This window comes from Podarcis liolepis (genome assembly GCF_965112155.1).
Source record: "Podarcis liolepis genome assembly, chromosome: 1".
Classification (NCBI taxonomy): domain Eukaryota; kingdom Metazoa; phylum Chordata; class Lepidosauria; order Squamata; family Lacertidae; genus Podarcis; species Podarcis liolepis.
In genome coordinates, this window is record NC_139554.1 from 70,562,146 (window position 1) to 70,587,039 (window position 24,894).

Genomic DNA, 24,894 nt, shown 5'->3' on the forward strand with positions numbered 1-24,894 from the left:
CCTGAAATTATTTTAGATACCACAGATTTGGCTCATGTTCATTATTCTGATGTGACTTTAAATGTTTTTTTGAGCCAGAGATCTTGGGCAGTTGCTCCTGCACAGCAAGTAATCATTCTGTGGTTTTTAAAAACCCAGTGCTTCAGATTACATAAATTTGTCCCAGAGTATCAGGAGGCAACCACCTTGCTGAATCTAGGCCGGTCTGGATTTGGTCAGTGCCTGGATGGTTGTTCATATGGGCACCACATGTATGCTCCCTTGGATGATGGAAGATAGGTAGGATATACCGTATTTTCCCCTCTATAACACACAGATTTTTTCTCCTAAAAAGGAAGGGGAAATGTCTGTGCGTGTTATTGAGCGAATGTGTGGTCCCTGGAGCCGAAAAATCAGGCAAAAATCAAATCGCGCTTCACGGAGAAGGGAAACCTGAAAAGAGGAAGCGGCTGCTTTCCTGCATTCTGCCTCAGGGTCTTACTGCCCACCCTCCTCGGTTTCGTTGCTGTGTTTGCTGAAACGGAACAAAGAGCAGGGAAAGCCCCTCCCCTCCAGGCAAGCAGAGGGGAAAGCAGAGTGTCGTTCCTTCCTCTCTGTGCTCCGGTGCTGCTGGGGGGGAGGGAGAGAGAGGGAGAGATAGATGGCTGGCTTGGGTGGGGAGAAACTTTTGCCTTTCTTTCCTCCCTCCCATTAAATCCCTCTCCTGCATTCTTAGCCAGCTGCTTTTCTGCACACCCCTCTCATGTCCCTTCTTTGTTTTTCCTTCGCTCCCCACTTAAAATGTGGTTACAAAGCATGGATCCACAGGGATTCTCAGGATCTTTGCATTGGGTCACCCCAAATTCACCATCAGATCACATAGCATGTCCATGGCTACAGCCTGCACCAGAAAAATCACGCACCCACTGTTTCCTGGGGCTGCAGTGGTGCAAAAACGTGGTTACAAAGCATGGATCCACAGGAATTCTCAGGATTTTTGCATTGGGTCACCCCAAATTCACCATCAGATCACATGTCTGTGGCCACAGCATGAAGCACAAAAATGATACATCCACTGTTTCATTCAGAATGTTTTTTCCCTTGTTTTCCTCTTCTAAAAACGATGTGCGTGTTATGGTCAGGTGCGTGTTATAGAGCGAAAAATATGGTACATGTTGCTAAATAAATCCTATTTTGTAAACACTATCTTACCTAGTTTGATCAAGTTTAGCAATGTCCAATCATATGCAAAGTGATTACATTAACTAGCCTCAGAAGATTGTGGACTTATTTAAATATAAAACTAAATGCATATAATAAATTAGTATTTTTATATGTTATACTTTTCTTATACAGATGGAGACAGCTCCTTCATTAGAACTGATTCTAACAGAAGACCATGATTCATTAATGGAGAAGATGAACAACTGGAATTTCCAGATATTTGATCTTGTTGAAAAAATGGGAGACAAATCTGGAAGAATCCTTAGTCAGGTTGGTTGTTCCTAGATATATGTCATTTGTTACACATGAACACCTTCTAGGCTGTGTGTGTGCTGTTATAGAATTATGCTATTTTTCTAAGCTTACATGTGGATAAATGTTAAATGTAGGAAATGTTGTTTTGCATTTAGAGAACTTTGGAATATCCCAAAGTGGGGAGGAAGGATGTGGTGCCATAAGAGTGTGTGTGCCCCCCATCCCCACCCCAACCTGTCCTTTATTTAGCTCAACCTGTCCTGTATTTTAAAAGGCAGTGACCCTACTTTTAAGTCTTGATTAAAAAGGAAAGTAGAGAGCATTCTGGAACTGTGTATAGTAAACATTCAGCTTCCTATACTTGTGAAGATTGATTGTTTGTCACCTTTTTCAAAAAATTACATCACAGCAACATACAAAAACAAAGATTAAAAAATAGGTGTAAAACAATAATAAAACCCCACGAAAATATGCAGAGAATTAAATTCCATAGGCCTGGGCAAATAAAGATGCTTTTACCTAGCAACTAAAAACAGACACTGAAGGTGTCAGGCATGCCTCTCTGGGGAAAGCATTCCAAAACCGGGGTGGCACCACTGAGAAGGCCCATTCTCATGTTGTGTCCCTGCCCCCCACTTTCTTCAGAGATGGAACATCGGAGGGCCTTGGGTGAAGAATGCAGGGTGTGGGTTGGTTCACCTGGAGTCAGACAATCTTTGAGGTAGTGCCAGAATTGGTGCTATTTGTTCAGACCATCTTACTCAAGTCAGCAAAATTCTGTACCACCAGCAGTTTTCCAAGCTGTCTTCAAAGGCAGCTGCACCTATAATGCATTGTAGTACTCTAATCTAGAGGTTACCAGAGCATAGATAACAGATGTTAGGCTAGCCCGTCCAGATAGGGGCATAGCTAGGCCCTCAGCTCAAGCTGATCGAAAGCACTCTGCATCACTCAAACTTTTACCAACGATGTAGTGGATGCAGAATGACACAAGGGGATGGCAGAGCAAACAGATTCATCTCTGCTGTTCTCCCCTCACCATGTACTTACTAGTCACAGTTCTGGTTAGCAGTGAACTTTATTAATGTTCATGTAGATGTTGTGCCATACTGTAGTCAGGAACTTAGAAAATGGAGTTGGAGTTGCCAGAGGAGATTCAACACAATGTTTAAAATATAAATAGTTGCATGTAAGCCTAATAAATAGCACACATTCTTGTGAATTATACACAGAATTCTTTTAGAGAGCAGGAATTAGATGGTTTTTACTAATTAATAACTAAACCTCTTTGGTTAGGAAACCTCAATAATTGGTTAGTAGTAAAATTGCATTAGGTTTTAACTTTAGATATCCATAGCTTGATCTGCTTGTGTAAGGTGAACCACTGATCTTTTCCCTATACCACATCCCATATTCTAGAGAGGCTCTTCACTCTCAGGAGCAGTTTTTGGAGGACAGAGTGAGTGAGAAAGCCTGTTCTGCTAGTGCTTCTGCTTTTTGGATGCAGACCTAACAGCTTTATCCACTTCGTTGTTTATTTATATAAGCCATCCTAACATTCTTAGTATTCAATATATTTGATCCTAATTTTTAATTATTAATTTAAAAAAATTCTAGTTTTGTTTTAAAAGACAAAATGTAAAACCTAAAAAAGGAAGCATAAATAATTGTACATTAACTTTCCTTACAATAAAAATAATTATATTCTGTGTTCAGGTTGCATTCACATTGTTTCAAGACACTGGTTTATTTGAAATTTTCAAAATTCCAACTCGGCAATTCATGAACTACTTTCAGGCACTAGAAAATGGTTATCGAGACATTCCCTGTAAGTAATACCTTACAACATTAGGATTATTATTTTTTTCTTTAAGCCACACTGCGTAGTTTATCATGTTAGTCCTATTTTCAAATATCTGATGCTGCAATGTAATGCTATGATAATGATGGCTGGGTTTCTTTTATTAATGTTTTTCATAAGTTATGGAAGAATAACAATAAATAGATTTAAATTGCTAATAATGTGATAACAAAAATGGATAAAATGAACTGTATGCATGTAAATCATTTGCTAGCTTCGTAAATACAAGGAGATAATAATCAGTCTTGTAGAAAGTTTAATGCTGAAACTTTTAAATAACTTGGACTGTCTTTTAATTTTTATTCTTTATTCTTTCTCACATACACCAGCAGTATTCAAACCCATCTAAATAAGCTCCCCCCTCCCACAGTGTTAGAAACTAAGATAATGAAAGCTAGGAACTAAATGGCACATTATGGACGCAGCAATGGAATGTTTAGGCACGCTTTTTTATAACAAGAATACAAAGCTGAAAATGAATGAACTGCAGCTAAAATATTATGTTCATTTTTCACATGGTCTAGACTTTTCCCTGCCCACGCCCTTAATATTCTTAAGAGGGTCTCTTCTATAGTCTTCAGAGAGTAGCAGGAAGTGGGGAGGCAGAAAAAGGTCCTCCTTTCCTTCCACTCTGCAGTTTTAATCTGAAATCTTAGGCACAGTACTGTGCCCAGAGCTCAAAAACTGCTCACCCTAATGAAATTCCCTGTCGCAAATGTGCCTAGAACAAAGGGAGTTTCAAACACTGTCCTCCCATTCAAGGAATTTTAGGAATTTTAGTTTTCTTGGTGGTAGAATGCTAGGTGATTTCTGACAGAATTATCAACAGCCACCTAAAGCATTCACATATCTATTTCTCTTATTGCAGACAAACTTTAATTTTGAAACAACTCCTACCTTCTTCTTTAACCCTTCCTTTACTCTACCATGCCATTATGCTTGTCTGCAACATTGTTGAAATATTCTTGAAAAACTTGCGTGGAAGATACTTTGAGAAATAGCTCAAATAGCTTATTTGTAGCAGCTAATACACCCCATGCTGAGCTTTTTTTTGGTACATAATTGTGGGGTTTGAGTACCTTTAGAACGTTGACACATTTGTCACTCCCCTCCCCTCTGTACTGTCATTAGAGGGTGGGGGACCTTTCTGGCCAGTAGGCCAGATCCTTATCTCCCCTGGGGGAGGGTGCATGGGGCCATCAATCTGTCAATCATCTGGCGATTTGAAGTCCCAGTTGCCTCAAATGGGGTGGGGGGTGGGGAGGATGTCTGAAAGCCCTATGTAAAAGGAAGAAATCCTGTGTGCAGGCAATGCTGTCAAAGGGCCAGATTTTTTACCCCACCAGTAAGGAAGTGTATGAACTTTCAGAGAACAGCTGGCTGTGAATTACAAGAAAGCTAAAGTCATAGTGCTTTCAAGAAACTATAGGGCCCAGAGACGCTATATGGATAATCAGTTGATCGAACAAGTTAAAAGTCTTTAAATACCTTGGCCTTATTTTTCAGTCAACAGGGTCATGGGGAGCACATCAGAAATATGCAAAGGAAAAAGCATATCAGAGTGCCAAGATTCTGACATGCTTTTTCCATACGAAAGGTGGCAATCACATACCATCAACACTTAAAATGTTTAAAGCTAAATCCCTAGCACAATTATTATATGGGGCTCAAATTTGCGATCGCCTTTAATCTACAGAAGCTGTTAACTCTAAATTCCTAAGGCATTTTTTCCCTCTTCCATCCTGTGTTCCAAGTGCTTCACTGCTAGCAGGTTACAGATGGTATGTTTAGTTTATATTATGATAACATTTGGATTTAATTAAAAAAATATTATTTTAGATCACAATCGAATACATGCAACAGATGTTCTTCACGCTGTTTGGTATCTTACAACAAGACCAATTCCTGGATTTCAGCAACTATATAGTGATTCTATAACTGGAGCAGACATTGGTATGTGACTTTGGTCTTCCACAGAGACCCCCCCCCCCCCATAATATAAAATGAATATATTTGAAGTGGAGGAAATGTCTCCTATTTTTTTTCTCTTATTACTTGTAGATTTCATGGTTGAAAGATAGAACTAACAGTCTATGTCATTTACAAGCACTGTGTGTCTGGTTTTAGGATAATTGATTGAATAATTGCTGACATGCTTTGCTTCCTAGCCAAGGAAACTGTTTCACTTAGATCTCTTATCCAGAATGAGACCTATATCTTCCTGCAGTGGTCAGCATGTTTCTAGCAACTAAAATACATTAGGCTAATATTTCTTTATTTAATTAAGAAATGAAACATCTCAGACTAAAAATACCTAAGGCTAAACTATTTAACTTAATTAGAGCTTTTCCTAATTATTCCAATGTAAAAATGAAATAGTCCTGAACATTCAAGGTCTTACTTTAATTAATATATACTCATCTTAAAATGTTCTGTTAAGTTTAACCCAGTATGACTTAAAGGAAATTGTTTAGCCTTAGTTTTACACAATAGAGATAAGAGATAGTGATAGTAAGGCAATATTTTTTAAAATTATGTGTTCTTTGTATAATAAAAGCATCATAATATCTTTGGGGGGGGGACTTGAATCGCATGTGTGTCTTAGAAGGAAGTATGTATTTCTGATGCATCGCAATTACATGGGATCATTCAGATGCAAGAAATACAGCTTGAATCTTCATTGTACCTGCTTGAAATTTGTACAGATTTCACTAACATTGAACAGAAAGTGAACAGTCATTCTTTTTGTGCAGTAGAATTGAGAAGTATTTTATTTATTAATATCATTAATGTAGTACAGCACAAACCAAACTGATAAAGCAGAAGAAAACCAGGGTTGGGGAACCACCAAATCTAAAGTTCTGCTGGGCTTCTACCATGAGGTGGAAGGTGGGGAACAGATTCTATTTTCCTTTTCCTTTCAAGGAGGGTGTGTTTGCTTTTTCCATATTGTTTTTAAATATCTCTTGCTACCAAAAAAAGTGCCTTACCAGCTAAATATAGAAGTGATAGTGCATTCAATGTGGGGAAAAGCAGGCTCAAACCTTCCTGAAGCCCGACTCTCTCTTCTGCTACCCATGCACACACATATATAAACAGAGAAAATGATTTTTGGAAATAACATTTTTTAAAAATTGTTCAGAGAAATACCATTTCATTTTTGGAAATGTACGCCTGAAGTTAAGATAGTTAATAGTGAATGATATGCGTGAATTAGGCATTTGCCACACCCTGCTTATAATATCCTCATCTGATTTTGTTCACTAGGCGTTTTAACACATTTTAAATGACAACTGTACAATACAATTTTTGTTGACATATATAAATATTCATTACAATTTGTCCTCTTTAAATATGATTTCTCTGACTGTTGAGTGGTAGACTTCACTTCAAAATCCAGAAATACATAACACGTGATTTCTTTCTCTTGAAGAATAGTCATTACCAACTTTCTGGTTTTTTTACCTTTTTAAAGATTATATTTTAAAATTTAAACTCAGCACTGTGAAATCTGTTCATTGATGGGTTTAACATAAATATTTATGAAGATGCTATCGCTGAATATTCTAAAAATGTAAGTTCATGTCTGTTTTTCCCCCCAGATACAGAAGATGATATTTCAGCTGACCGAGTTGCCTTTATTTCCTCCAGGAGTTGTGCTATGCTTGATGAAAATTATGGATGTTTAGCCTCAAATATTCCAGCCTTAGAATTAATGGCTCTTTATATTGCAGCAGCTATGCATGATTATGATCATCCTGGCCGTACAAATGCTTTTCTGGTAGCTACAAATGCTCCTCAGGTAGGATGTTTTGTCTTCTGGAAAGTTTCTGGTATTCAATTCAATTCCTGAAATTTAGCAGACACGTGCATTAATATTTGCTGACTTTTAAATGTGTTTGATATATGGGTACTGTGCTAAAGGAAATCATGCAAAATCATATATTCCCAAACACATCAGAACAAACAAGATTAATAGTAATACACATATACCTCATCAGTGTTCCAATTATATAGTCTTACTGCACTTTTATATCAAGATTTTAAAACATAGCTGGATGTAATAGCAAAAAAGTTAAACATTGTAATAGGAAATTCCATTCTGAATAGCCAAGCAGGCTTCATAAATGAAAATTGTATTCAAACATAAGAAAAGTTATACAGTGGTACCTCGGGTTAAGTACTTCATTCGTTCTGGAGGTCCGTACTTAACCTGAAACTGTTCTTAAACTGAAGCACCACTTTAGCTAATGGGGCCTCCTGCTGCTTCTGTGCCGCCGGAGCACAATTTCTGTTCTCATCCTGAAGCAAAGTTCTTAACCTGAAGCACTATTTCTGGGTTAGCGGAGTCTGTAACTTGAAGCGTATGTAACCTGAGGCGTATGTAACCCGAAGTACCAATGTAAATGTAATACATAGCATAAATAAAACTGATAAACCTTACAATATAGTTTTGCTCAAGAAAGCTTTTGATTGCCTCGAATGGGATTTTCCCCAATGGGCACTAGGACACTACCAAGTGTGTAATATTGTTCCTCCTGTTGCTTGAGGCAGGAAACCTCATCATATCAGCTTTTGGAAATACCCGGCTAGGATTTGATTTTGTAATACTTGATTAAATATAATTGATTTATAGGGCCATCCTTTGGTTATTTGGTTTGACTGTTTAAATATTTTAAAAACATTTGGAGGAAATGTCACAACCACAGTTCTTCCCAATATTTTCAGGTACAACAATCTGCCAGCAGATTAATTGTAAAACATGGACCTTCTTGTACATTATCTTTGCTATGTATTATCTCTGGAGTCAGAAGTTTTATTTGGTCTATACATTTTTGTGAAATGTCAACTTTAAAGGATGTGTATTAATTTTGCAGGCTGTGCTGTACAACGACAGATCAGTTCTGGAAAATCATCATGCTGCCTCTGCATGGAGCCTCTTCTTATCTCTGCCAGAATATAACTTTTTGCCTAATCTTGATCATGTACAATTCAAGCGATTGCGATTTTTAGTGATTGAAGCAATTCTTGCTACAGATCTTAAGAAACATTTTGATTTTCTTGCTGAATTTAATGCCAAGGTTTGTAGCCCAAGTTTATGCCTGCATGCAGGCTATATACCATAATGATTAAAACTTAGCTTTACATATTTAGTTACCGTATTTTTTCGTGTATAGGGTTTTTTTTATTAAAAAAAGGTTTAAAATTGGGGCTCGTCTTATACACAGGTAGCGCTGGGGGGATGTTTTCTTAATTTGGAGTCCCCCCAAATAGGGGGCATCTTATACATGGGGGTGTCTTATACACGGAAAAATGCGGTAATTTTTTTAAACCACTGAGTCAAAAAAATATTTTTAAGTGATGTACAGAATTATAATAATTATCAACAATATGCAGATAAGCTTAACAGAATTTACATTTGCATGCATTTGCTGAAATAATTTTTTTTAGCAAGCATGCAGTACTATAACAATAGTATTTGTAGGCCAGAAATTCCAAAACATGGATGCCGTACTGAAATATTAACTCCTCATAGATATGGAACAAACATTATATGGCACTTGTAAAACTGCAGATCAAGCAGTCAGGTAGGTACATGAAGGGAGATTATTCTCCCAGGCAAGTGTGTCTACAACATCAGCCTAAAGCTGCTATTTTCCATACACTTAGTGGAGAGGGAGACCCATTGAACTGGGAGTCATGAATAGTATTGATTGTGCTGCACAATGTATAAAATAAATAATGCTCTTCCTTATATGATGAATGCCAAGTCCACTGAATCTAAGTCTGAAAGAAATAGACTGTGGGCATTAGTAAACCAAAATACTAAAAACTGTTTTTTCTTCCATACAGGCTAATGATGTAAACAGTCATGGTATAGAATGGAGTAATGAGAGTGACCGTTTATTAGTGTGTCAGATATGCATCAAGCTTGCAGATATCAATGGTCCAGCAAAAGTTAGAGATCTGCACTTGAAATGGACAGAGGGCATTGTCAATGAATTTTATGAGCAGGTAGGCCTGGGAAATCAGAATTTTTGAAAGATTTGTACAGTTTAAAGAATTTTATTCATATGTTTTGGTTATCTCTATAGATATGTGCATATGAAAATGTGCTAATAATGCTATACTCTTTCAGTGAATTCCACAGACAGGTAGAAGAGTCACTCAATACTTGTCAAAAACAGTGGCTAGACCATGGCCTTTTCTAACCATATGGTGTTCCAACAAACCACAAGTAATCTCACAGATGAGCAAGCAAGCCATAGCTTGTTTCTCCAAAGCCCTTGTTTGTTTTCCAGCTGCTCTTGCCTTGTGCTTCTGTTACTTGATGAGCATCTGAGTTGGTGGCCAGTCAAATCATGGTTCAGCTAGGCTGTTGAGTTCAGACATAGTGCCAAACCAGAACGAAAACAAGACTTGGATCATAAGCCAATAAGCAGCATTGCTTTGTTTCCAACTCTGCTGTTTTGCTATTGCAACAGGATTCCACTTGTGCTCCTCTTCCCTGCAGCCCTACTTGTATCCTCAAAATGTCATTCAGGGGGTTGGGGAGGAAATTTGCGGGGAGAGGAAGGGGAAGTCATAGTGCATGAGTGGAATACTGTGTATGCAGTGTTGGATACTACCCCATAGCTTCACATCATAGTTTGCTGCCAGAAAGCAAACTGTGGCTAGTCTGCTGGGTTGGGATAGTCAGATATTCAAACAAATTGCACTTTGCCGAAACAAAACTTGACTTAGCATTAATATGTGGACTAGGCCACTATGTTTGGTGGGATGCTGGTGGTTTTAAGACAAAATACATTCCTTCTTTCCTCCTTTCCAAGCAGCTGCATCAGGCTGTTGGGAATTTTCTAGCACCTGAAGTTAATTGATGAGTTATCTTTGTTGAGAGAAAATGGACTGTGAACCCTTCTCACTTTCCTTGGTAATCTTTTTAATAATTGCTGCAAGTGCCTCCGTATAGCACCTGGAGAATACCATGTTCTTCCACTTGGTCATAACTGATCACCTGTCAAACAACAAACAAGGGGCACCCAGTGGTTGTTATCACTCAGGACATTGTTTAAATGGTTTAATTATACAAAAAGATCTGCACAGTGTATCTTTCATAAAAGTTCTGGAAAACTTCTGCTATCACAGCTTTATCCCAGATTAACTGTTGGTTCCTAGATAATTTTCTTAATTTAAGTTAATAAGTGTGTGTATAAAACTGTTTTAAGTGCCCTTTTGAACTAAGTAGTTGGATTTACTACGCATCCAACTAGGGGCTATCGGCAGTGTTTGAAACTCCCATTGTTTTAGGTGCATTTTGCAATGGGATTTCATTAGGGAGAGCAGTTTCTGAGCTCTGGGTGCAGTACTCCAGCTAAGATTTCAGATTAAAACTGCAGAATGGAAGGAAAGGAGGACCTTTTTCTGCCTCCACACTTCCACCTACTCTTTGAAAACTGGAGACCCTCTTAAGATTATTAGGGGGGTGGGCAGGGAAAGGACTAAACCATGTGGAAAATGAACATAATATTTTAGCTGCTGTTCATTCATTTTCAGCTTTGTATTGTTATAAAACAGCACGCCTAGACTTTCCATTGTTGCACCCATAACCGAGGTTTAAGGTGCCATTTAGCTCCTAGCTTTCATAGCTTAGCTTCTAACTATACTATGGCATAACTATAGCTTAGTAGGAAAAGTGCAACTGTATCCAGTTGTATCATCATGCAAAAGTCTGTTTTCATGACCAATGATTACTGGCCATCAGCATATGGCAGCTGTAGATTGTAGCAATACTTATTTAAATATTGTATTTACATGCTGGGCATGGCACAAATCAGCTTTATATATCCATGACTGCTGCCTAGAAAGTGTGATTACAGTGTAGTTTCATAAGGAAATATCTGCTGATAATGTGTTCTTTGTGATGCTCTATAACACTAGAACAAATGTAACACAACTCCTTATTGAAATATTGGCTGTTCGTTTTTGTTTTATGTGTTCCAGTTACCAAACTTTGCACTGATACCCAATCTTTTCTAAGTGTTTGTATTTATGAGTTTACAGGGAGATGAAGAGGCAAGTCTGGGATTACCCATTAGCCCTTTTATGGATAGACGTTCTCCTCAACTTGCAAAACTACAAGAATCTTTTATTACTCATATTGTTGGTCCTCTCTGTAACTCTTACGATGCAGCTGGCTTGCTTCCAGGCCAGTGGATTGATCAAAAAGATGATGATATGGAAAGCTCTGAAGATTATGATGAAGAAGAGTTGGACAGTGAAGAGGATGAGATGGAAGATTTAAGCACAAGTAAGTCTAAATACTTACTTAAAATACATACAGAATTTTAAATGGATTTGGATCTGGTTAATTTTTTACATTTGTTGGAAGCTTCCCAGAGTAGCTGATGGGAGACATATAAATAAATTGTTGTTGTGTGATCCAGATATCATAGTAAAATATCACCATTACAAGTATCTATAAAGGGTAAAGTTCAAAGCTGCTTGAGTGAACTTTCCCCATCTTCTCTTCCTCCCTGAACACCAGCAATCTGTTTGACAGAGTCCCCTGACCCTCTGGAACATATATTAGGGGTGCATGTGAGGCTGCAGGTGAGAGGGAAAGCCCCATTTCACCAGCAGAATTCCCTTGGATCTGTGCTGCTCATTAAAACATTGCACCAAATTCCTTCATATTTCCATTTCCAATTAAAAGGTTCCATTACCCCCCCCCCAGGTCCTTTCTTCCTGCCATCTCACAAAGCTCGTCTTTCATCATCATTCTGAGCACACAGACCATTCTCCTTTAACCTTTAAGCACATCCTGCTCCCTGTTTAATCAGCTAGAATGCCTGACAAAGGTGTATTCATAGCCATTCAGGTTGGTTCAGTATCACCACTTTCCTAAGCATAAGGTAAGTGTTTCATACTTGTTTAGCTCTCTTTTGAAAAGTGGCATTTCCCTCTTTTGCAGAACTACAGAGAAGAAAAAGCAGGCAGCGAATATTTTGTCAGCTGATACACCATTTGAATGAAAATCATAAAGTATGGAAGAAAGTAGTTGAAGAAGAAGAACAACTAAATAAATCAGAAGAGAGTAAACAGTCAGAGAATACATCCTTATGTCAAGCAGATGAAATTCAGGTTATTGAAGAAGCAGATGAAGAAGAGGAACGACATCAAGGAGCAGAAAAAACATTTTAAGAAGCCTTCAGAATGATGTACAGTACTGCTCCAGAAATAATGTATTATTTCACATAATGCTGACTTTAGACTGACACAGTGAACATAACTGTAAGAGAGATTTGAATACTGTGAAAGGACATATTTTCTCTTAACAGTATCCCACTTCTATGCACTTTTACCACATGGAATTTGAAAACTTTATTCAAAGGTTGAATATTGCATTCCATGATGCAAAGATCTTATGCCCAAGTTGGTGTTCAAATACCTTGTTTTGCTGTCTTGCTGAAAACAGCCTCTTAATATTAAAGTAGTTATACCATTTTTGAGGGAAAAAAATTAGCTGCCTTATTTTACAAAGTCACCAGAAGTATTTTGTTTATAGGACCTACCAGTAATTGGGCTGAATACCAATACATGTTTTGGAATTTGTATTTTTAATGTGGATTCAAAAATCACTGTTTCTTATATGTCAGTATGAATGTTACAGTTTACACCTGTTTGATTTGCAATTGTTTTATTAATTAAGTTTTCTTGGATTGATTTAACCATTAGATGACTGCAACCAGAATAGATTAATTCTGGATTTTGTGGTTAAAATTTAATCCCATGTGCATCAATTTGATGCTTTTTACTGTGGTGCACAACCTGCCATTTTATTTTATTTTGAAAATGTTCAGGTTTGCAGTGAATATCCAGGCTAGTTTGCTAAATAAACACCTGTTGCCTTGTTTTCATTGTTCTGTAATAGAACACAAAAGTTATCTCACTTTTGATAATGAAGGGACTGTATTCTTTTAGTCAATAATATTATAAATATGTTCCACTCTTACTCAGGATTCATGTTTAGAAACATGACACAACAGATTTTATATTTACAATATTGTGCTAATGCTAGGTGTTCATTTAAAAAAGAGAGAGTCTACTTTTTCTTTGTATGTAAACCTTTGAAGAATTAAAAGATGGTTTTCTATAAACAATTGTTGTTCTTCACTTTGCAAAAGTAAATATTCCTGCTTGCAGTAACCACACATTAGATTAAAAAAATAATGAAAATACAATAGTAATTGAAGTCCAGTCACATGCCCAGGTTATCTGTTGTCTGCTCATTTTAGTTTCACTTTACATACAGCCCATATTGCGTTGGGCAGTAAGTCCCTGAACTGTGTGCCTGATTAAAGCCCACTTAGCTTGTCCTCTTTTTGGAAGAAACATTAACACTCTTCTGAAATGATGGGGAAGGACAGTAGCTCAGCCATAAAGCACATTCTTTTCTATACAAATGGTTCTAGCTTTGGCACTTTCACATAAAAAGGAGCAGGCGAAGCGGAGAGAAGTCTACCTGAGAACCAGGAGAGCTTCTGTCAGCCAGAGTACACAATACGAGACTAGATGTTACTTTGCCTGCTGTGTGTCTAGAAACAAACCATATAACATCTATCTCAAGATAACTGGTTTTGCTTACAAGCAAATCTGTGCAATTACTCAATTAGTTTAGGTCGCAATCCTTGCTGCCTGGATTGGAACAACCACCAGTGGGTGGATGGGCAGATTACAGGTCACTAAAAGCCTGGAGTTGGTACAGTGCCCAATCCCAGATTGGGCCTGAGTTCTGGGACATCTCAGCCTCTTCCCCCCATCAGGACAAAAAAACAATCTTTGTGGCTTTTTGCTGGCTGCTGCTGGTGGCAAGCCTGCCACTACCACATCTACCCCACCTGTTCAGCAGTTGGAAGTGGAATCCACATATCGGAGTGATGACAGCACTATGCAGGCAATGGCCGGAAGAGCTGCTCTGTTCAATCCACCCCACCCCCTGCAGCCCAGGGCAAGATGGTGGGGCTTGCATTACTCTGCCAATCAACTAACTTTACTGTTGGCTGGGCAATAGCCCTATTTGAAATCTTAAATTTCATATCCAAACAAGATTCTGTGAACCACCCTGAGATCTAATGATGAAGGGCAGTATATTAATCTAATAAATAACAATAATTATGTTTACTAAAGTTCTGCATCTATTAAAAGTCACTAGCAAAACTCTCTAACATTAGTGGCCCTGCACATCCTGCCTTAATTCTGTTAATCAGTTTCAAAATCAGAGCAAGACCCATTGCATTCTGCCCCCAAGTGTGAATATGTTTCTCTGCCTTCTCTAAGGGCAAGACCAACCTTGTAATAATAATACCGTAACACCAACATAAACTTGCAGGTCTTTATATTGGAAGACAAAAATTGTCAGAACACTTAAGTGTAAGTGATAACTGAATTGCACTCTACATAGATTTTGCTCAGCCTTTCCAAACTATTGAAATATAATGCCAGCTCAGCCTCTAATAACAATTAATATAGCTCAACCTGCATTTATAATCATTTCTGTTTTTCAGAGCTGAGCTCAGTCAGAATGAAAGCCAGCTTTAGTGAATTCCTAGAGCACTGTGCTGGAAAAGGGCAGGTTTTAAAACAGTGCAAACTCCTCCAATAAAACAGATTAATGATCAAAAACTTTTTCTGTAGTCCTATTTAAAGTGTATGATATAAATAAAAAGGACATCTGGACTTGCTATCTAGGGGTATGGCAAGAGGGCTGTTAGTATCATTAGGATTTTTATCCTTTTCTTAAATAGCAAAAAAGGAAAGAATCAGAAGGGTTAAAAAATATCAAGGGTGTGTGCTTGGAAAAAGAAATTGGAGGCTTTCATTAGTGTGTGAAAAAACCAGCCTTCATGCCACCTCTGGAGCTACAGAGGTGGGCAGACATGTCCTGGCAGTTGTGTGGCAATACCTGCCACCACCCAGCTCCAAAGGTGGATGGAAGATTGGGGATTGATAGCTGCATGGTCAAAGCCCCGGAAGAGCCTTGGGCATTCAGAGCCAAACTGGGAGCAGCCTTTCCTTGAAGATGCTCAGGGTGGTCTCAAGCATCCAGAAAACATAGGGTCCCTTTCAAGCAGCTCCACCTAACCTGGCATGCTTCCCACTGGTCCTTTCTTCTGTTAACATAGTGGGACCTGCTTCTGAGACTGAATAGGTTTGTCCCGCACAATTAAAAAAGCTTTTGATAAATTAGAATGTTAGATATCACAGCTGTGAACTGGATCTGTCTGAGTCTTGGACATCAAACCACATTTGGTTCAATCTGGGAGTTGGTCAGATCAGGTTGCGGCAGCCCCAGGGTGGATTGGGTCCACCCAGAGTGATCTGGGACTGTCGCAAGGGCAGTGGTGGTCTGGCAACGAGGAAAGAGGAAGAGACCAGCATTTCCTGCCACTGTCCACTTCTAATTAGGGTTTAAACCCCTGATTAAACAGTTGGTGGGAAGGAGAAGGACACATGATTGTGCAGGCCTCAAATAGGTTTGAAGTGTGAATCTGGGTCAAGTTAGCTCTGGATCACCTTGGATCAGATCAGAGCAACTCTGAGCACTGGATCAGGTGCCACTCAGGAAGATGGGCCATTATTAAACACCCTTAAACATGTTTAATAACATATTTCTCAAAAACAGAAACGTTATAAACTACCAGGTTCAGATGGTGACCTCACAGTATTTAGCAAGACACTTTCAGATTTTAGTCACTTTTCATCCCACAGATACCTTTCTTTAATAAATGCTGATGGCCTTTTTAACTTTACGATTCACTGAATGATGCTAACATTACTTTGATATATAAGACTACTTTGTGCTGACTGATCTCTCTTCTGAAGCAGGTTTCTAATATTATTGCTGCCTCACTTGCTAAAAGATTAATTAGAATAATAACCAAATATGTACACCATACTCAAGCAGATTTTATATCTGGACATTTGTTATAAGGAGGGCTTTTAATATAATCAATACATGTAGTCAAAATGCGGGTAACACCTCTGGATGTTCCTTAGTGCTGAAAAGCTTCTGAACATCGCAGAAGGAAAATTTTATTTTATTTATTATTTTATTACTTTATTTCATACCATGGTTCCTCCTGAGCCCTAGGAGTGTGTTGGCAGTGAGAAGAGGGTGATATATGCAGCACAAGAGACCTGCACTGCTACCAGTGGGTCTTACTCTCCTGTAGTTGCTGCTGAGGCACATTAACGCAATAACTTATTAAAAGTGCCCCAGCGCTCCTCCGTTCAACATGCACCTTTGTGGTTTAGTAGCAGCAGGCCACACTTTCTCAGACCTCAGAAGAGTACACTGGTTACTCACAGCTCCAATCCTAAACTCCCAGTAGCCCAAATGCCAACCATTTCGGCACATGGGGATTCTAAAACCCTGAGGCTGGCAAACAGTCAAATTATTCAGAATAAAGATAGGAGAAAAGCTGGCAGAAGTCCAAACAGAATACAAAAATAAAACCGAACCCTGTAGCTCTAAAACCAAACTTACCATAGCCTATTCTCTACACTCCTCCTTCACATTTACTCACAAAGAATCGGCAAGGCTGGGCAACTTCACAGAAGATCCCATCTTGGAACACTGGTGCTGGAAAAGGAACTGGATTCCCTGCTCTTGGAAGGGGAACAAGTTGCAAGAAGCTTGCTGTTGTTGGCACCTGTCAGCTCAGCTTCTTAAAGGCTCTTTCCCTGCTTGTTATAAGAGATGGGGAGTGTGGTGTTTGCCCTCCTAGGTGGGTCATAAGGAAAGGGTTAAATGAGTGTGACGTGATTGGCCAGTGGGAACCCAAGGGGAGGAGTTAGAGTTGGAGTTGTTGGGAAGTCAGCTGGGAGTTGGAGAAGGAAGAGGGAGGATAAGTCTGTGGGTTGGCCTAATTTTGATGTGAGAGAGTGAGAGAAACTGTTAGGAGGAGTCAGATAGACAGTTGGGATAATCAGTTAGAAGTTATTAGGAAGGTATAGGCCGGTAAAGAAACTAAGATTAAGAAACTGACAAGAAAAATTACCTGAAACCGTAACCTTGTTAATGCTTATAAAATAAACTTGCTTATTTGATTTAATGTTAACAACTGTCTGGACTCCGTGTGTACCTGAGAGAAATGGGTTGGTGGCAGCGGGGAAGCAATCACAGTGGTGGCACAGGGATAAATAGACCGTCAAACGTCTGGGGACCCTGTGTGATCGCCACGGGGAGCCTTGGTTCTTTTTCATCACATTCCTCAGGTAGGCCCTTTAAGTGACCTCTTTGCAGAAGCAGCTTGGCAGGTGGCAGATGCCAAGTTGACCTGGGGAAATGGCGGGCTGCCAGAGGGCACCAGAAGATGGGAATGAGGACTCTGAAGGGGAGGAGGAGGCTGTGCATAAGAGGCTGTTTGAGGAAGTCCCCTTCCTTTCCCCCAGATGTGCCCAGACTTGACGAGGCAGGAAACCCTTCTCAGACAGTGGAGGATGATGAAGAAGAAAAGGCCAAGCCCTCTTGTGACAGAGCAGACCTCCTCTGAGGAGAAGGTGCATCCATCAATCTCTTCCATGGAGACCCAAGGTATCAAGAGAAGGGAGATTTGTTCCCTTTGAAGAAGGACCTGCCTCAGGCTATGAATGATCACAGGGATAGTGATAGGGAATCTCCTACACTACTCCATGCCTCTGAATACCCTTTGTTTAAAGAACAGTACCGTTGGTCTTTAAGTCCTGCTTGCAGGTTTCCCATAGGCCCCTGGGTGCCCATTGCCAGAAACAGAATACTGCATTAGACAGGCCTTCAGTCTGATCCAGCAGGGGTCTCCTTATGTTCTTACCTTAGATTTCGTTTTATTTTGAAAGTCATTTTCTTTTAAATCTGTATTGAAGTTATTTGTTTGCTAGTTAAAAACAACAACAACCATGAATGAGTTAATGATTAGAAGCCCCCCAAAACATACAGAACCTGTCCCAGTTCTGGTCGTATCTTGTGAAAAGATCATTTCTAAAATATGCCACAGTGTATGCAAGGTTTAGAAATACCACTGAAGCAGGCATTGGGTTTTGTTATTGCAAAGTAAGTAACCCCCATCTCTTGCCACAGAGCACAAGGGCATCAATTGAATCCCACCTGATTACACATTTAGATAATTTGCTTTCTAAAATGACATTGAAATTTATATTGTTTTGAACTTGAAGTTTTGGAATTTCATTGTCTTTTCCAAAAATTTATTTCTGCTGTAGCTGCAAGATGTTCACAAAACGGTGGTATGTAGATAGAAGAGCGCTTGCAGAATGAGCAGTGTTTTTGAAGCTCACCATTGAAAATGTGTGCTCCTAACTTCCTCAGCACAGTGATGCCACTCAATTGTGCTTTGAGACAGTAGTAATGTTGGCTGCTGCTCACTGCTGTACACCCACATTCATTTCTAAGTGTTCGCTTCCAGACCTGTTTAAATATGGTAGCGTTGTAGGGTGTACTGGTTGCTACATGTGCAACCATTTCTGATGATCTGCTAGCAAAATACGGTGTTTGTTCCTGGAATTTCCCCCCTACCATCTAGAAAAATTACAGGGCATAAAAATTGAAAAATGAAAATGAGAGTCATTTCCCCTATTACTGTGCTTTGTTAATAGAGCACATAAGAAATAATATTTCAAATTCAGGTATTTCTCAGGCAAGTTTTTACTCTGCCTAACCTTTCTCAAGGGAAAAAAAAACCACCATGAGGGAAGAATCTTTAACTTATGCAGGAATAAATACAAGAACCATTGAGCCCAATAAGCTTTAAAAAACAAACAAAAAACCACCAGTTCCACAGCCCAGTATATAATGTTTTAGACAGTCCCCCTACCACTCACCTTGTGATTTCCCTGTGTTCTAGGGATTCAGCCAAGAGACAGAATGACTCAGACATTTGACTCATCCCCGCTGATCAGCACTATCCTCAGAATCACTTGCTGTGCTAGATGAGATCAGGAAGAACATTTACTTTGCTTCATTATCATAAAAAAACAAGGTGGATCCCAAGGTATGTCTTGCAGTTGATGAATCTGTGTGCATTGTACCAAAATCTCAAACTAGAATCACCAGGCTGATTTGTCTTTTATTTTGTGGGCTGGAGAAGCATGTGCTTCAGTTTGAAGGAAACAGAACTTCGTCCATCGAGCGATCAACCAAGTTTCCCCAGATTGCTCCAAACTTAAAAGTGATGATGTGCACATAGCTGGCTATTTAAGGGATAATCAAGTAACTGGAAACACACAATACTCGCTCTTTTAATTTACATGGATAGCACTCGAATATGCACCCCCCCTAAAACTTCCCATTCTCACCAGTGATCTTTTTTCACATACCCTGTTCCAAATACCCACTCAATTGTTTTGAAGTACAGTATTATTTCATCTCTTATCTCTTACATCATTTTTGTTTGTTATTTTGATTTGCAATTTTGTATTTTTAGATTGTAAACTGCCCTGCGATCTTCGGATGAAGGGTGGTATAGAAATTAAATAAAATAATAATAATAATAATAATAATAATAATAATAATAATAATAAGGCTATTGAAGATATAAAAAGCCACTTAGCATAGCCATCTAAATAAGAAAACCCAGGTAAAGAAGAAAAATAAAGATGAACAGCAAAAGCTAAAATACAAAAACAATAAAAAGAGCATCCAAATCATTCAGCATTCTATATTTAAAACACAAACTTTGTTTTCATCAGTCTAGCAGGAAAGGATCTCAGTGAGCTTTTCTGGACAGGAAATACCACAACAAGAGTGCTGCCATTGAAAAGGCCCTGCTTCTCTGGCCATTCTTAAGTGGTTCAAGGTACCAAGAGTACCACCTGGTATTACTCCTAAGAACACTTGCAGTTCCAATGTAGAAATCCAGGGGGGAAAGCTTTGGATTCAATCAGAAGTTGTGTTATAAAGGATGTTATAAAGGGCCTTTTTGCCCTTTGGAACACCCTCCCATCAGATGTCAAGGAAATAAACAACTATCTGACTTTTAGAAAACATATGAAGGCAGCCCTGTTGAGGGAAGTTTTTTATGTTTGATGTCACAGAGTGTTTTAATTTGTTGGAAGCTAGTCAGATGGGCGGCATATACATTTTTAATACTATTATTATTAGATTGCTTCTTGTCAAGTAGGATCTGCTTTTTTCATACTCTAAGATCCTGTAGTAATGCCATAAAGCTAGTTTCGGAGTAGTGCATTTTTAACATCAACGGAGCCTGGTTTCTCAAAACCCTTTACTTGATGTCAGGAGGAAAATTGGGCTGTGAAAGAGAAAAATGACACTCATGTTCAGACTTCAGCTCTTTCAGTGAACATAACATCTTGGGGGATAGATCAAGTTGGAAGAGCATGAGACTCTTAATCTCAGGGTTGAGTTTTTGAGCCCCACATTGGGTTAAAAATTCCTGCGTTGCAGGAGGTTGAACTAGATGGCACTCATGGTCCCTTCCAACTCTACAATTCTATGGTTCTATATGTATTATGGGTAATCAAAGCCAACAAAGAGAAGCTGGACTAGTTACTGGAGGTGGGGCTTAAATCAAAACCCTTTGTTTTTGTTTGGGGAAAATATTGACACCAATGGTCTTCCCAATTTCCATCGCCGTTTGTTATATGGATGGCCACTCTTGTCACTTCTTGTAGCCACCTTACAGTTCTACAGATTCTGGTAATGCCTTCCTGTTTGTTTGTAAATCTTCTTTACTCCAGTTTGAATAGGTTGCTGATCTGAAATATTGACAGTATGAAATAAAAATTACCTTGCTCTCTTATGACTCATTGTTAGGTACCGGGTAGGTAAATGACTAACGTGACTCACACCAAAGTACTGCAGAGGCATAATCCGTCTTGCTGAAGTGAATAAAGCTTGCACAGCTTTGAGCATAAGCAATTCAGTGTGAAATCTCACTATGCATCCCTGTTGGTGGCACAACTACTGTTCTTTATAACTCTTCTTGGGGTGGGGAGAGGACACAGAATCATAGTGTTAGAAGGGGCCTCAAAGGTCATCTGGTCCTACCAGCTGCCAATGCAGAAAATATGACCTTGAGAGGTGGCCATCCAGCCAGGTCCTCAGGCTGACAATACCAATGAACAAAACAAGGCACCAAAAACACAGTGAGACACTATTTTATTTTTAATTTAACAAAAAAATTGTCGGCTTTTCTAGCTGAGTGTGTCACATTTTGGTCTGAAGTTGTAAAGCTTATCAAATGCCAAAAAATTAACAAGTGTCTAAATTTGAGCCTTCCTTCAAGCGTGAGGTCCTGAACCAAATGACTGTCCTGACACAAACACACACACACACCACCCAATTGGCCCTGCTTAAAAACCTCTAATGGAGGAGACCCCACCACTGTGTGAAGCCGTCTATTTGACTTTATGATTACCTGATGGGCCAAGCTATTCTAATGTAAGAAGACCTTTCTTTTTTAATGTCAGTATTATTGTAGGTGCATTCTTAACCACAATTATTATTGTACATGGCACGGCAAGTGGGAAGGATGGGGAGGCTGACATCTCTTGGATGCAATGAACAGTTAATTGTGTTACATACACATGGTCAATTCTTCAGTCCTACTTTAAGGAGTCAACATTTCTTTCTGGTAGAAAGCCAGTAGTCAGCTATTATATATTGTCCTTACTGAGTCATGTGGGGATAAACATTTAACTTTATTTATAGCAGCATGTGAAATTGTGAACATGGTGACTTGCTTTCCATTACCTTTCATAAATGATCGTGTCGAGTGTGTGAAGGGGGGCAGTTATATCTAAGAGGCTCTTTGCGTTGGTCATGAGAATAGTTATCTGAACATTAATGTTTGTTCTATTAATGTGATCCATTATTTTAATGGGTCCAACTTGCTCAGGGGAAAGTGCTGGCACGGTAAAGCTATTGCGTGGAAGCTAGCCAAAATGTTTCTTCTTGTCACAAGGCCTGCCTTTTAAAAGCTGAGTCTGTGCTACAGAAATCCAGAAGCCACTGCTTCTGAAATTCTGCTTACAAAACGAGAGGAAATACCAAGGGAAAGGATAGCATAATGCCCCCCTCGGTTCTTACCTTTTGCCACCAGATTCTTCATAGGAATTAATGGACTCATCAGTTGTTTCCTCTCACAGTGCTTAGGTAGCTGAGCAGCTCAACCTGTTCTAGCCCCCAGTCCATTTCACCTTTTTGTAGAGGGTTCTTGTTTATCCAGGACAGGAGCCTGGTTTTTTCAAATCCCGACTGAACATAATAAAAAGCTTTCATGTTGTGTTTTGGAGGAAATAGTGTAGTAAGGAACATTCCAAGTTCTTGTGCCCTCTCTCTGCTATGGCTGCCTTCCAAGAAGCTGTTAAGTTGGACATATGGCATCTTTCAGATATGTTTAATAGTTATTGTTCTGAATGAACTAGACCTGGAGGCTTTTGCGGAAGCAAGGACATTTTGCAGATTAATAGAGACGTATACATAAAAATGTCTGCTGCTTCTGTTCTTTCTCTTCTCAGTGAGGGGGTGTAGGGTGGGGTGGGGTTAAGCATGAACATGTACTCTGTTTAACAGTGGAATCTCTCTCCGTTTCCCTCTCCTTGGAGGCTCTGCAGGCTGTAAGTGACTTTAAAAAATAAATCCTGTGTCTGTGCTACCCAGCTGCTTAAAATAACAAATATAATAAGCAAAGCAAAAAGTTACCATACTGACTAATGGCCAGGCCAATCTACAAATAAATATTTATTTAGAATATACTTTAAAAAACCTAAAAAACAAAACACTTAAGGAGATCTAAGCTGTGTACAATAAAATTGTACAGCTAAAATCCACAATATAATTTTTAAAAAATGCCACAAAACCATCAAGAGATAAAATATGTAAAAAAAAAACTGTATAAAAACAAATATAGGTAATTGAATAATTGCTGTGTTATTTTGCTAAAACAAAGCTTTCAGCAGGCCTGTAAAAACACAGGTGCTGCCACACTAACTGAACAGCTCCCCACAAGTGAGGAAAGGCCCTCAGGTAGCATTTGCAGAAGTGCAAATAAGCATGTATGTGGCAAGACACCCTTCAGTAAATTGGACCTGCAAAGTATTTACAAGTTTTTAAAAAAGAAGAGGAAAGAATCCTATTATAAGTTGTGGACAACTTGATACAGTAGTTCAAAAGGCATCGTTTTAGGCTGTACCAACAGCATCTGTAATCACATATAATATCTTAAACTGTACAACTACGAAAGTAGGTCAGCATTCTTTTCTTCGCGGCTGTAGGAACAAGCTTCTTGTTAGTTTACTCTCTCAGCCATGACTACACCACACCCACTCTCAACTAAAGCACTTATATAATACAACACTTCATTTCTATTGCCTCAGTAATCTTTTCAACAGGCATGTAAAAGGCAGAGCAAGCATTATTTGCCCTATATTGGAAGGTGAAATACAAATAAAAGTGTAATGGATAGGGTAGTGGTTCATTTAGGGCCAAACTAGTTACCCCCATGTTGACTAAATGGATGTTCACCTGTTACAATGGGTTACACTTAAAAGGGCATGTGGGGAATGCAGTGAATGTCCGCTTCCTCATCTCGCATTCTGTTGCTTTGGTGTGTGTTTTTCCCTTCCATCCTGTGTCTGCTACTAAAAGGCTGCCTTCAAGGGTCTCCTCCCCTGCATGCCTTTAGTGCAGTGGTGTCCAAACTTTTTTCAAAGAGGGCCAGATTTGATGAAGTGAAGGGCTGTGAGGGCCGACCAAAGGGCTGAGTTTTTGAGGTTTTTTTTTTTTTTAGGATTTTACCCCAGGAAATAAACTGCCACAGGGGCCAGATTAAACCGACCGGCGGGCTGGATTAGGCCCCCAAAACAGACTTTGGACATGTCTGCCTTAGTGTAATTAAACTCTAAACTCCACCCTTCATTGCCAAACCAGTGTGTTTTAAATAAAAAGTGATGCAACTGTTTCAGGACTAAAGGAATTGCTGAAAGGTTACCTGAACCACAAATTACAGTGGTGCCCCGCAAGACGAATGCCTCGCAAGACGGAAAACTCGCTAGATGAAAGAGTTTTCCGTTTTGGAGGTGCTTCGCAAAACGAATCTCCTATGGGCTTGCTTCGCAAGACGAAAATGTCTTGCGAGTTCCTGCGGGTTTTTTCCCTTTCCCCCTCCTTTTTCTAAGCCGCTAAGCCGCTTATCAGCTGATCCGATAAGCCGATAAGCCGCTAAAAGCCGCTAATAGCGCTAATCCATCAATGGGCTTGCTTCGCAAGACGAAAAAACCGCTAGACGAAGAGAATCACAGAACGGATTCTTTTCGTCTTGCGAGGCACCACTGTACCCAGCTTATAGCTAGAGACTTACATTCTGTAATGCATCAGTGCTCTAGGCGCCACTAGGTAGCGTAGGTAGAGTTGCCTTAAGGCTTTTGCCAGAGCTTCAGAATGGAGTGACTCACACAGGTTTCACTTTCTTAGGGTTTTGTGCACATGCATCTTCCCCACTGTCCTCCTTTGAGCCAACAAGAATTCCAGACTCATGGAATACTCTGTGCTACGGACGACT

The 24,894-nt window shown here is 39.3% G+C and overlaps 2 protein-coding genes across 2 annotated transcripts in view; one reads left to right on the forward strand and one right to left on the reverse strand.

Annotated features, from left to right (window-relative positions):
- The window catches only part of PDE3B (phosphodiesterase 3B), a 72,035-nt gene extending 58,559 nt beyond the window's left edge, over positions 1-13,476 (forward strand). The window contains exons 11-18 of the mRNA XM_083477004.1: positions 1,336-1,473; positions 3,175-3,286; positions 5,159-5,272; positions 6,922-7,121; positions 8,197-8,400; positions 9,173-9,334; positions 11,381-11,627; positions 12,291-13,476. Coding sequence (XP_083333130.1) covers positions 1,336-1,473; positions 3,175-3,286; positions 5,159-5,272; positions 6,922-7,121; positions 8,197-8,400; positions 9,173-9,334; positions 11,381-11,627; positions 12,291-12,520 — 1,407 coding nt within the window. The 3' untranslated portion in view covers positions 12,521-13,476. The remainder of the gene's footprint in view (positions 1-1,335; positions 1,474-3,174; positions 3,287-5,158; positions 5,273-6,921; positions 7,122-8,196; positions 8,401-9,172; positions 9,335-11,380; positions 11,628-12,290) is intronic.
- PSMA1 (proteasome 20S subunit alpha 1) overlaps positions 1-24,894 on the reverse strand; it is a 376,247-nt gene that overhangs the window by 74,674 nt on the left and 276,679 nt on the right. The gene's annotated exons all lie outside the window — the stretch shown is intronic.